The 14,477-nt window shown below is 32.7% G+C and overlaps 1 protein-coding gene across 6 annotated transcripts in view; it reads right to left on the bottom strand.

The window, feature by feature from the left end:
• Positions 1–14,477, bottom strand: part of LOC118183318 (uncharacterized) — a 466,396-nt gene that overhangs the window by 171,510 nt on the left and 280,409 nt on the right. For all 6 annotated transcript variants that reach the window (XM_035352811.2, XM_035352815.2, XM_035352813.2 and 3 more), the window contains one exon: positions 10,457–10,614. In XM_035352811.2, the coding sequence (XP_035208702.1) occupies positions 10,457–10,614 (158 nt within the window). The remainder of the gene's footprint in view (positions 1–10,456; positions 10,615–14,477) is intronic.

The following is a 14,477-nucleotide window of genomic DNA, read 5'->3' as shown; positions in this document are numbered from 1 at the left end:
TATTTTGAAAATGTGTCAACTATTTATGCAAAAATCTAAAATGCAACTAAAAATAGCTTCTTAAGAACTCTATGCTCGAAACTTTTGAAAGGTTTTGTTATATTTACTTTAATCTTCTAGTACTTCAATAAGTGTTTGGCACAAGCAAGGCGTTCAAAAAAAAGTGGCTGTACTTCAGGTTTTATTTATTCCATCCCAGATGTGTACTTCCTGTTACAAAATTCTTTAAAATAAGTTCAAGTGTTCTGTAACATAGTTTCAATACTATCCGTAGAAGTGGTCTCTAAATATAAAATTTAACGCTGTTTTGATCCATTTGGAGAAAAAATCCCAATTACTAAAATATTCATTGAAACATATGTCATACATGTACGCGCAAATTTCATAGAAATATTCGATCACGGCTCTGGTCGTTCCTTCATACTTCCTACCGATGAAATCCAATACTATATATATAGAGCAAATTTAGTGAGCAATAATATAAGGTGCTTGTTTTGGCGATGGATGTTACCGTATTGGGGAAACCAACGCTATTAAATTAAAATGTTTCTAAATTTATAGCTAGCCTCATGAATATGATGATTATGCATACGTTTTCAAATTTCGCGCACAAAGATAGAGAATGCTTTGTATTTAACCTTATAAAAAATTATAATATTTTATAAGCTATCATTTCATTTCTACCTAGACGGACAGCTTACTCACTTGAAAAGAGCAAAGAATACTGAGCCTGTGAAATACCTTTCCTTGCAAAAAAGATTAAAATCTTTAAGAAGACTGCATGAAACGTTTGATTCCATATTTACAAAATCTTCACATACAGAATTTAAGCTATTCTTAAATTTCCTTCTTTATATTAAAAAAACTGCTAATGGAAGTACATATTTAAGATCAGAGTAATTTAGTAAAGATAACTTTTTTCAAACATCCTCACTATATCTCATAGAAAATTTCTTATGAAAGATATATTCCTCGCCACATTCCTCTGAAAAACGTTTCCTCTGATTATATTTTACAATACTATATAAAGTAACTCGCCGCTTAAATTCCATCATAGGAATTACTTATTACGAAATTACTTATTACGAATTACTTAATTACTTATTACGAAATTGGCAAAATGGTAAAAAAATCATTGAACCTAAACGTTTTGGGAAATATATACACAGAATTTAAATATATACACAGAATAAATATATACACAGAATGACGACATATTTAAGTGTTTCTGAATGTATTATTGCATCCAAAGTGTAGCTTGGATTATTTTAGAAATATTACTTAAGCCTATATCATAAAAAACTGCAATCGAAAAAGTAAGATCTCTTGTAACTCCGAATAAATATTGAAATTTGTTTGTAATAAGTTAGTTTATATCTTTCAGGAAGAAACAAACAAAGAATGTCTTCCCTTATGCAATTATACAAAACTTTAAACTATAGTAAGAATATTGGGTACTCTTTCTGTTATCGGAATTGGATTGAGAAATGTATGTATGTATGCTTGTATATAACTATGTAAGTACGTATGTATGTATGTGCGTATATATATATGTGCGTGTGTGTATATATATATATACTTACATACATACATATACACGTGCATACATACATACATTTCTGAATCCGGTCCCGATAACAAAAGAGAATTGCTTTGGAAAAGCAATGTTAACTATTTAAGAATTTTTAAACAAGGCTATTTGCATTAAAATGATAAATAAATTAATAATATGTTTAAATACGTTGCAAGGAATATATATTAAAGACATCTTTTGTGAACATATTTTAAATAAATGATTCTTAGCTTTTTTTTATTATTTTTAAAATCATCTACTTCACTGAATACTTCATAATGGTGCGGACTCCAACCTTTGTTGGAAAAGGAATGCATTTTGCCTATCGGGTAGGGACATAGTTTAATTTTAGCGTTATATGTAGTTATATGACAAGTAATTATACGTAATTATATGACATGTAATGAAACATGTTCTAAATAACCATTCAAAAGTTGCCGCTCAGTGGTAAAGCTACGAAAACCACAATGGGCCAAGAAACTCCCTATTTCATTTGTCATTTATCTGAAAAGAAAAACGGTTACTTTTTTATGCGTTGCAATCACCTTGAACCTGTTGTAAAGAAGCCTGAGAGTTATTTTTGCGACATTTTTCCATGGCTTTACTCGAGCAATTGTTTCAGAAGTTATTGCACATAAGAAACCACAAAACCGTAAAAAATGTTCGTCAATAAGTTAAGACAAATGTTTAGTTTTATTAGCAAAAAGTAATCATTAACTTTTCATAAAAAAATTATGCTTATATTAAAGTTGTAGTTGCAGCCGCCCAGTCGGTATAGTGGTCATGGAAGCTGACTGCGATGCCGAAGGGCCTGGGTTCGAATCTCGGAGAAGGCATGGTTGTAACTGTCCGTCCCTTCATAGGAAAGGCGATGGTGGCCCCCGTATTAGGTGCCTCCATAATAAAGAGACCACCACATCCGGCCTTGTATAAATTAATGGACTGGGTTACATTTGTAATTGTTCCAAATCTGCCATTGGGTAAAAAAAAAAAAAAAGGATTTGTTGCAAGAAAATTACTAAATGTTCTTTTAGCTCAGAGGCTTTTAACAGATTTTTCGTACCAGCTGTATTCCTTGCGGTGTCAGAGAAAAGTAGAAACAGGCAATAAAATTTTCGACGCGTATAAATGATTGAAGTTTAAAATTTATGTACTTCTGCTACGATGCGCACTCGCACGCCTTGTGAGATTACTTGCACAGCCGCAAAAGCAGTCCATAAAATCATATATTTTCATTACCAATGGAATCGTAAGAAAATAAAGGAGAAACCTTTCCGATGATTTGAATTTAAGTGCTTGATTATTTATTTTTTGACCAACACTTCGGATCATTTAATGGTGCGTCGTTTCGAAAATTTTGTATGAACCACCTGTAGTAAAATAGACATTTTTTTCGTAAATCGTCTTAACCGTTGGTAGGTGGAGTAAGTAATAATATTTAGTTTAGAGAATTTTTGACAATAGTTTGTTTCAGTTTTGAGAAGTAAATTCAAATTGCATTGTGTACTATCAGTTTGAGTGCGGTTTAGTTTGGCAATATAGAATCGTATTGTTGTAGTACTGTTATATTAATGGCTAAGAAGTTAGTCAGACTTACGAAACAACGTGTCTGCCATAAGGGACAAGTTACGAAATTAATATTAAAAACAGAAAATCGTATATCTGAACCACATGTAGAAATAGATGAATTAGAAAGCCTTTCAGTTCAGTTACAAATTAAAGACGACCAGCTCAAATCTATCAACAATAAAATCAAAGATCTTTTAGCTGATGCAGAAATCCAATCGGAAATAGAGCGAACTGATGAACGAAACGAAGTAATTATATTTAACTCAGTAAAATAAAATTTTCCAATCCGCATGTACAAGAACTTACATATGTGCAACACATCACAAATACAAATTCGAAGTGTCCTAAAACCGAAAGTCCAAACATATTACGGGGAACCATCTGAGTATTTAAGTATATAGAATCAATTTGAAAATTCTATTGACAAAATCCTTCGCTTACAGATGTTAGAAAACATATTTCATTTGTTTAGTTGCCTCAGAGGTGAAGCTCTTTCTTGCATTAAAGGTTTTTTTCTATTATCTCAAACAACTATAAGTCGGCTCTTAAATTAATCCAAGATACCTTTGGTCAAAAAGACGTGTTAATCAGTGCCCATATGTCTAAACTGCTGAATATAATTCCGTTAAGAACATTTCTAATTTACCAATAGTTGAGAAATTATATTTATTAGCAGTTGAAAAATCTATATTTTAAGTGCCAAACCCAAAACGAACTGTATGCCAACCCATTTTAAATGTCAGACCCTCTTTAGAGTATTGGAGTTGTTAAAAAACAATTATTGTAGTTAAACATCAAACATAAAGTTAAACATAAAAAATCAGCGTAATGTTTGTAAATTTTGAAGGACTAGTTTGGATGGTTTAACTACGAAACCATCTTCTTCAGTTGCCTAAGTACAAGAAAGTACCTCTTGAGAGTTTAAGTATAGAATCCGGAGAATTAATTGTAATGTTTTGCGCTGTAACTCTAAAACTTTTTCCAAGCTAATCTCGCATTGGAATCCAGCTAAAAATCAAATCTTGGAGTACTAATCATAATTTAAAAGAGTTAAGGATTTTTTATTGCATCCTTCCGTTACTGGTAAGGGAGAGAACGTTTCAAGTACTTCCCACGCGACATGCAGCCGCTATAAGCAATCTAACCGTGGGATCTTCCGGAGCCTCCAATCGCTATAAATTTCTTTACTCTGCTAATGAATTGCTGACCAGTGCTACTTCAAACACTTATATATTTTACGGTTAGTCCACTTGAGCCATCTGCGTGAGAATTTAAACACTCAAAAAAAAAAAAAAAAAAAAAAAAAAAAAAGAGAGAGAGAGAAATGCTTGTAGGAGGAAAAGATGTTATTAAGTTGCAATATTAATTGTTATGAAAAGGCCTGCACATGCCTGGTCATTAAAAGTGACGAAACAGATATTTTCGCTGTAGAAGAAAGGACAATTTTAAAGGAGTTTAACGAATCGATTCAATTTATCAATGGCAAATACTGTGTGAAGTTGTCATGGATAGCAGGTATGCAGGTTAGGAAATAAAATAATAGAGAGGTATCACAGGAACGTTTTAATAGTTTAGTTCTGAGGTTGAAGAAAGATCTATCGTTAAATCTATACGGAAGATCTCCGGTGTACTAAATTTTTCTGGAGTGATGATCTAAATTCCAGCACATTCATTGTCCTGAATTTTACTCGTATTTAGTTTGAACTTACACCAAATCCTTACCTGCTCACAGATGCACTGAAATTTCATTTTGAAAGTTATTGAAATTTGTATCCAGGAACCTGTGAATTCCTACTAAATTCTCTCTGGTTTGACGATTTTATTTCTGGAGCCGTCGAAGTAGAGACAGCTCTATGAACCAGCATCGAAAGCACTGAAATTCTTCAGAATCCTGTAATAGTGCTAAGAATATGGGTGATTAATTCTGTCGAACTTTGAAATCTATGGAAGAGAGCTGATATAGAAATTCATGGTACCGAAGAAGCTCTCACTGGATATAATATGAGGTCGAAGGTTCTAGGAGGGGCCTGGGACACACACAAGGACTTTATTTGTTTCGACGTAAAATTTTTGACCAACAAAAATTGTACAAAGCGCTTGCAAATATTGGATCGTATCTTTGACCTAACTGGATTCATCGGACCTTTCATAGTTCGACTTTAACTATTACTTTAAGAAGAACTGTGGATAGCCGGGCAATGGATTGGGATGAAAAGCTCTGATCTTCATTGGACTACAAGTAGCAATTGTGCGCGGCGAAGATGAATATTTTGAACAATGTCGAAGTTCCTAGATATCATCTTTCTGAATTCAGTTTATGTGATTTTGTTTCGTTTGATATTCATTCTTTTTCAGATGCATGTGTGGCGGCATATGGGTCAATAGTGTATTTAAGAGCGGTCACTCGAGACAATAGAGTTATTTCTAGTTTTACATGCTTCAAGAATAGAGTTGCCCATTTCAAATCTATCTCATTCCTGCATTTGGAATTGTCAGGGTGTTTATTATCTTCTAGACTTGCTAAACACATAAGTAAATGTTTGTAATTTGATGTACTTTGCTGCTTTTGGACTGATTCCGAAACATGTCTCAACAGAAACAGAGTAGAAGAAATTAAAAATTCGACCAATCCTAACAATTGGCCTCATTGCCCCGGGAAGGAAAATCCTGCAGACATCCTTTTCAGGAATATTTCGACCTCGGACTTAGCTGAAGATTTTTTGGTGGTAGCTGAAAATTTTAAATGGTGGCCGAAACTACCTTGGTTAAGTCAACCCTATGAACTTTGGCCTGATGAGATTAAAATTGACAATCTTATTGGGGATTTAGAATTACGAAAGGAATTTGACACTGTAACAGAAATAAATGTGCAATGGGGAATTCTCAATTAGTTTTAGATTTGAATAAATGCAGTAATCTAACTATTTTTATTAAAATAACTTGACTATTGAACCATTATTACTACAGTAACTTAACTATTGAAAATTATGGTATTATTTAAAATATTCGTTGGTAAACTTAGAAAACAACAAATAGATATGGAATCTTATGCTGCAGATAAACTCATAAAGGCAGAACAGAACTGCATAAACAAACACTGTGAACAAAGACTCGTGTGTCCTTCTGAATTAGAATGCGTTAAAGGTGGTAAGCAAATTCCTAAGGAATCGTTTCTATATAAGCTAGCCGTAGTTTTAGATGAAAATGCTATTTTGCGTGTTAAAGGTAGGCTTTCATAAAGAGATTTTCTATTGATGAAATCCAGTTATTTTGCGCAAATAGTCGAAATTCACCAAGTTATTAATTTTAAGAAAATATAATTCAATTTACAATGGTGGAATGTCTGAGACTCTTGCTAAAATTAGAAATAGACCTTGGATTCCGAAGGGTAGACAAATTGTAGAGACGGTTTTAAAAATTTGTCTTTTATAGCAGATACTCTGTAAAACCTACTAAACAAATAACCGCTTATTGCTAAAAGATCGAATATTGGAAAATGTTCCCTTTACTGTATCTGGAATTGATTACACTGTTCCAGTGTTTTTTCGTTCGGAAAAGGCCACTTAACAAATGGCATATACAATCTGATTCACATCTGGAGTTACTAGAGCACTTCATATCAAATTAATTGCTTATATATCGATGAAACGTTTTATTTAGTCCTCAAGACATTTTTTGGCAAGAACGGGGAACTTTAAGGTCATAATTTCTGATAATTCTAAGATTTTTAAGACAGCAGACATTTTGAAAGTTTTCTTCCCAACTTTTGTCTGATTTGAATTTAAAAATTTTATTGCGGTACATGAAATAACATGGCAATTTATTGATCCTCATGCCCCATGGTGGGGTACGTTCTATAAAAGAATCATAAGGAGTATTAAAGACCCTATAAGGAAAATCCTTGCAAAGATTTGTCTTAGTTTCAAGGAAATATCAACCATTTTTCCGAAATCGAAATGGTATTAAATCATAGACCCCTCATGTAAGCATTGAGTCTGATGAACCTCTCATTCCAGCTCATTTGTTACTTCTTGGTCAAGAAAGTATTAGCTATCCTATACATTTTATTGAAATTTTCGACAATAAATCTCCAAAAAAGGAAAATTTGACTCATCGAAAATTGCATCAGACTAAACTTCTACGTCAACTCTGGATGAAATGAAAAGATAATTGTTTGATGCAATTGGGAAATATACATAGTTTTGTTAATCTATCGCTAGGAAAAAATCTTAAAAGAGGAGACATAGTTTTACTTGAAGGGACCACTAAATCAAAATTTCTAGGACCTCTTGGTATTGTCGAAGAGGCTTTTACTGGTCGTCACGGACACGTACGTTTTCGCCTTTTTAAAAACTAATAAGCAACAACATAAACGACCAATTCACTTAATTTATTCATTTGAAATGTCTTATGTCTGATTGTCTTATTATTAACCAATGTCATCATTAAGTACAGTGTATTTCCATAAGTTTAGAACTATTTGTGTCATTATCTTTGTACTTGTGTTACACTTACTAAGTGGTTTGTATTGTATATGTATTTAAGTATTAAGTAATTTGTATTGTACTTAGTGCACTCTGAACACAGAGGTGGGTTGTATTTAAAATAATATATGTATTTATGCTGCGGTGCACGCTCGCAAGCTATGTGAATGCATCTGCCCAACCGCAAAGCAGTACATAAAATATATATTTGCTTTACCATGGAGTTATAAGAAAATAAAGGAGAAAGACGTTCAGATGACTTGAATTTGTGTGTTTGATTATTTGTTTTTTGACCAAAGTTTTCGGTCACAGGCTATAGCAAAACTTAGAATTTTATTTTCTAATATGTTCACTCTGATAGCCCTTTTGTTGAACTATCATATTACATCTTGATTTACAGGATGTAATATGATAGTCCTCTCCTTAAAACCCATCAGTGTTAATTTTATTCCACTCTTCCTTCACAATCTTCCAGAGTCCATCCAATATTTTGGGATGCCGCTTATAAAGAGCTTATTTTAAAAGTCCAAATCCACAGTAATCCATAGGAGGTACATCAGAGGATTTGGGTTGGATGTATTTAAAGGGAATAGCTTCAACACCGTCTTCATTTCTCTATTTTTCAAAAAATAGACTAATAGATTTAGAGGTATGGCTTGGAGCCTTATCCTGATGGAACTTAACACAGTGAAAATTGTTTGGATAAAGGGATGGAATTTCTTCTTTAAAAATAGGTGTTAAAACATATTTATGATAGTAATCCGAATTAATTTTGACATTTTTTTCTACTTTCCTTAAGTTTCTCGTTATAAGAGAATCGAGTAAAAAACATAAAACCTTTATAAAAACTTTCCTTGTTTTCTCTGAACCAATATATTAAGTCTTTTTCTCCTCTTTTTCGGCAGTAAATCGATATTTTTCTATTGCAGTTAGATAAGTATATCCAAGCCTCATCAATTGTAACTACATATTTCCATTTTTCTCACCTGCCATCTAATTTTCATACAGCATAGTCTTATGCTGAGAAACATGTTTCGGCGTTAGGCGATGAACATCATGTTTTTTTTTTTTTGTGTGTGTGTGTGTGTTTGTTTTCATTAGCTGTAATCAGATTTTATAACTTTGTTCACAGTTCCTACAAACATATTTAAAGATTTTGCAATAGCTCATTGGGGGACTTGATTTTCTTTTAAAACATGAGATGCGACTTTAGATTTAATAATAGCTGTACGTAACTTGAGACATAAGATGCGACTTTAGATTTAATAATAGCTATATCTTTGTTGGGTACAAATTTTTTGCCATTTTCCCAGTCACATGTAAATGATGACGTTTCTTTCCTTTCATATTAATTATGGCATTTACTTTACATTTAGAAATATTAAAACCGTACTTTTCACATCTTTCTTTAATAATTGAATAAGAGTATTTCTCTTCGGACAGCGCAAAAATATAGCCTTCAATCCATTGTTTTTTTTCAGCCACATTTTAACGGAAATAATACTGTTAATGCTGCAGACGATAACGAAACATTATTCCAATTTGTTTGCAGTCACGTTTGTATTTTAAAATTAATACAGGGTGTCCCACACGAAAGAGGGCCCGGGAAAAGTGGGATAAAAATCTTATAATACAAGAAAATTAAACCAAAGTTTTGCAAAGCATGCCTTTATGTTTGAGAAATGAAAGTGAATTAGAAGAGGTGCTGGAAATGACTTCCTTCAACCTGCATACACAGTTTAATACGTTGTTACGTTTTCCTGTAATTTGCTCCCAGATTATATGTGGTAGAGTAATGAAGCGTGATTCCACTTGTCTGGATACGTGAACTAACGAAACACACGTTTATAGGGGTAGAGACAACCAGCATGTAGCCGTCGAGGAACCCTTTTATTCATAAAAGATGAGTGCGTTTTGTGCATTATCAAAGCGGCGCATCATCGGGCTATTACGTTATTGTCAACAGTGAAGTATACTAGGCACGTTTTCACGAATTTGTGAACCAGTTGGATGATGAGGAGCTGACATGTACCAGGAAGATGGGGCAACATGCCACATATCTGTAGCGAATATGAATGCGGTGGAATCATTTTCCCCACTTTTCCAGACTTGATCTCCTTTGAGTTTTTTTCTATAAGGTCGTATTAAAGGTAATGGGTACACATACAAACCACACACACCAACGATTTGCGTCAGAACATCCGTCGTGAAAGCCAAGGAATAACGCCCTATGCGCTGGCAGCAGCATACGCGAAGATGCAGTGACATGTTTAACTATGTGTACAGGTAAGGGAAGATAACTTCCAGCACCTCTTTTAATTCACTTTCATTTTTCAAACATAAAGGTGTGTTATGTAAAAATTTGGTTTCGTTTCTTTTATTACAAGATTTTTACACTTTTCCCGGGCCTCTTTCGAATGAGACACCCTGTATTTAAATTTATAGAGAAAATCGAAATCGTAACAAAAATGTGTAAACACTCTCTGTATATTCAAATGAAAATATTAGGTGTTGTCAGTAAATTAGAGTTACATGAAGAAATCTCAAGAAGATTTCTAAACCATTCATTTGCAGTGCGCTTTGAAATATAAGTCTCGATTAATTACTGGTAACATGGGAATATAAACTACTCTTGCAAATATACCAGACCATGAACTGATGTTTTTCTGTATCTACCTTTACTTAGATTAGTCGTAAGAGCAGCTAGCGATAAAAAATCCATAAATGTATTTTCAAAATATGCTTTCAGAAAGGCAAGTAACATATAGTGCACATTGATCAAATTATTTCCTTATTACAATCGGCTAATAAAAGTGAAATGGCCACTCACTCTGGCTCTGGAGTCCGACTCCTGGGACGTGAGACCAAGTTGCGAGCCGATTTCCAAAGAGTCCGATGATTCCCCTTCATCTTTATCATATAGCAGATGGTCACGAGTCAGCTGGCCAATGTATTTCTTTTTCCTTGAGAGCGACGGTTCTGCAGACGCTGTAAAGATACATATTTATAACAGTATATGTTCTCAACATGTTTTAGCTTCAATAAGAATCAGTACATGTCGTAAACGTGGGAAAGAAACTGTTTAAATATTGCCTAAAGTCTGTTTACGCCTTCTTACAGTAATAATCTTACCTAGCATTGTAAGTTTTTATTTAAACTCCCTAGTTCTTGTTTATTTTTTGTTTTCCTTTACACGTCGTTTTAACTGAATGCTTTATAGAAGACGCAAACTTCCATAAGAAGATACTACGGTTTGGGAAAATATTAACCAGTAGCTAATACGGCCAACTATCGATATTTCTGGCTACATAATTGTCCGAATGCTATCTGTGAACAGGTGCAAAAGGTGTGAACAGCGGAGGAAATCCATCGCGTATGTAAGTGGTAAAATTGAATGTAACTACTGAAGTTAAAGACTTGAGTCGGTGAAGGTTTCTCGTTAAAGAAGCCATTTTTACAGTAGCTTATTGTAGCACGCAGGTTCTTAAGTTGCTACAATTTTCATACATTTAATTCCTCTTCCTAACTGTCAATTCCGTTTGACAGCTTTCCATTTGGGAGGACTTAACAATGAGAAAAAATATACTAACAAGGCCTGTACATGTTTTGTTACTACAAAAAGATTCTGCTGTTTGACAAAACACGTGACTTCAATTTCAACAATAACAAATTAATAAATTGGACTTTTTTTAATTTCCAAGAAAGTTATTAGTAATACTATATTAAATTAAATACAACGCATTAAAATATTTGTACAGATGCAATAAATCTACAAAGCGAAATTCTGCTACTTATTAAAATTCTTAAAAATAATCAAGGACCTAATAACTTTATTAATCATTGTTTTAAAAAGAAGGCGTTACGTACTCTATCTAAATCATTTGGCTGATAGGGATATGAAAATTTATCCCTAAGCCTGAAAAGGCGGTATATGTTGAATAACTATCATTTAAAGTACTTGTAAATAGTATAATTACTGAAGCAATTGTATAATAATGTAAAAATCGTTGTTTCTGGCGTTTTATTTTTGCTGTTACTAAAAAAATGAGCCTATTTTCAAATTTTCTCAGACTGCTTAGTAGCTTGTGAGCAGTGAAGATTACTATTTCCCTCTTTCCGCTACAACAATTATCCACCTTTGTCTGGTCAGTATGAAGTCAAAATTTCAACAGACGCCTCTTGCACTCGAAAAATAGTTCCACAACCAATTCCCTTCCGTCTTCCAAAAATAGATTCTTATAGTCTCCGGCTGACTCGTCCCTCCTACTCTCCATCTTGGTTCGAAATCCAAATTCCGTTCTGGTACGAAGACACTAACGGACATGTCTTCGTCTTAACACTCACAAGCACGTAAGTTAAATAATTCATCTTCTGGCCATTTGTGTATATTATGTACATTTCATTTTGTACATTTTAATGTACCTTATTATCTATAAATATTTTTTCAACTCTTATATTTAATAATTTTTTGCAAAGATTGCATTCTGTTTATTAATGTTTATAAGGATTACTTTGAAATAACATGAATGAAAGCGAGGGTGTCGGGGGACACTTTACTCAGGTGATAAAATATTACTACTACTCACCCTAATAATAGTATCTCCCGATTTTAAATTAAAATAATTATAAACTAAACGGAACTGTCACATTCATAATGAATTTTATATAGTACATTAAATTAACCTCACTTAAAATATACTTACTATATATATATATAATCACTTAAAATATGACTTAAATATACTTACTATATATAACACGTAAGTTAAATAATTACGTGCTTATACTATATATAAGCACAAGCACGTAATTATTTAACTTACATGCTTGTGAGTGTTAAGACGAAGACATAATACTGACTCAAATTTATTCCAATAATTCACAGCTTTAATTAAATTTATGTTCCTTGGAGATGATATATAAAAGAACTTTTCTAATAATGTCTGTATATGTATATATAAATATATATTTATAAACTTTAGTAGTTAATATATTTCCTGGCATCTTCTTCTAAAATCTTTTGGAAGCCATTTCTAGTGATTAAGTTCTAGTTTTTACAAATAATTTCTAATAAGCTGACTTTACAGTTAAAATGTTTCTTATAATTTCCAGGATAGTCCAGATAATGCTTAACTTCGAAAATATTCTTTGGAATTAAATTCTTAATCTTAAGCAGCTTAAGCGCTTAATTGTATTATTATATTATTATTATTTAGTCTTTTATTAGTCTTTAATTTACTATTCTTAATATATATGTATATATATATATATACACATTTATAAACTTTAGTGGTGAATTTATTTCCTGTTGGCTTTTTCTGCTAAATTAACTTTACACAATTTATATCTTATCGGATATAGTCAGCTTGTTTCTTTGGTTTCTTTGTTTTTGGTACAGTCTCGAAAAATATTTAATCGCCGAAAACTGTGCGTATAATCGATAAAACTTAGCACAGTTTTTGTCTGAGAAATTGTTATATTTCTCCGTTAGCTATGGCACTATTGATCAAAATATTCGCCATTTCTGTACATGAAAGTCTTTATCAGCATAAACACCTGGTAATGCCTCTATGAAAAAATATGATAAAAGTACACACGCCTTGTCAAAAATTCCGAATATGAAATATTTCTTCACATTAAATTCTGTATGTGTATGTATACATATGACAGAGGGCATAAAAATTGTTAAAAAGCTACCACTACATGTATTAGAAGTGTTTTAAATGATAAAGGCTATAAAAGAAATTTATTTTTTAAATATAACCTCCAAAGTATGTAAAAGGCAACAATGGAAAACTTTCCTTCAGCTGTAACCTTCAATACATTATTTCTTTTCCCTATAAAACCTTTCAACCATTGTTGGATTATATCCCTTCGAATCTGTGAAAACAACTGCATTTTTATGAACAATAAAATTTCGTAGAAGTTATTTCGACATGCAGCACTGATCAAACATTAAAAATATGAATCTTATTTTTCATGTCTCGGTTTAAAAATGAAATATTGTGACAGAATTAGGTTATATCTCACTTACTGCAGTTTTATAATTTAGAATAACATCACTTTTCAACTATCTAAATTAATTATGAAAACTTGATTGTGCGAATTAATTTTTCATAATTAATCATGACTTAATCGAGATTAACTACTAAGAATATGCACTTACTCTACAAAAATTAAAAGAGATTTTTTTCAGCAGCCTTTTTTGTTGCGTTGCCTACATAAATATTTACAGTTTATTATTTATATAAGGTATTTCTCCCGTCTTCTTAGCATGCCTTCATGGTGTAGTGGTCAGAACACTCGGCGCGTATTTGAGAGCTCCGTGGTTCGAGTCCCGGCGAGGGCACATCTCATTTCTCACGTCTCATGCTTTCAAATTAATCTAATGTCTCTACAGTTGCGTACAAACTTGTGGTTTGTTATGATTCTCCACCTCCAGGATTTGACGATTGAGTCCCCTAATCCCCAGTCGCCCTTTAAAAGGAGGAGTATATAAAGTATTTCTGCCGCCTTCTTATTTTGCCTTCGTGGGGTAGTGGTCAGCACAATCAGCGCGTATTCGAGAGGTCTGTGGTTCGATTTCCAGCGAAGGCAGTTGCTAATTTTTCATCTCTACGGCTTTTCCAAATTACCTAATGTCTCTAAAAATCTAGCGCCGAATCTGTGGTCTGAGAACAAATGTTTGGATGAAAAGGCATTTCTTCTAGTTTTATAAATTGTTTCCTTAATTTAGAAATCATATTTTAGGGGTATATCTGGCTCTCTGAATACCTCTGACTGATTTCAGATGAATCCCATTCTTTCAATCTCATGTCATAATTCACAGTCATTTAAATGCATTCTTTTTT

Source organism: Stegodyphus dumicola, chromosome 8, assembly GCF_044657685.1.
Source record: "Stegodyphus dumicola isolate Sdum_Otavi_A_Nest chromosome 8, ASM4465768v1".
Classification (NCBI taxonomy): domain Eukaryota; kingdom Metazoa; phylum Arthropoda; class Arachnida; order Araneae; family Eresidae; genus Stegodyphus; species Stegodyphus dumicola.
This window is presented reverse-complemented; position numbering and strand designations above follow the sequence as displayed.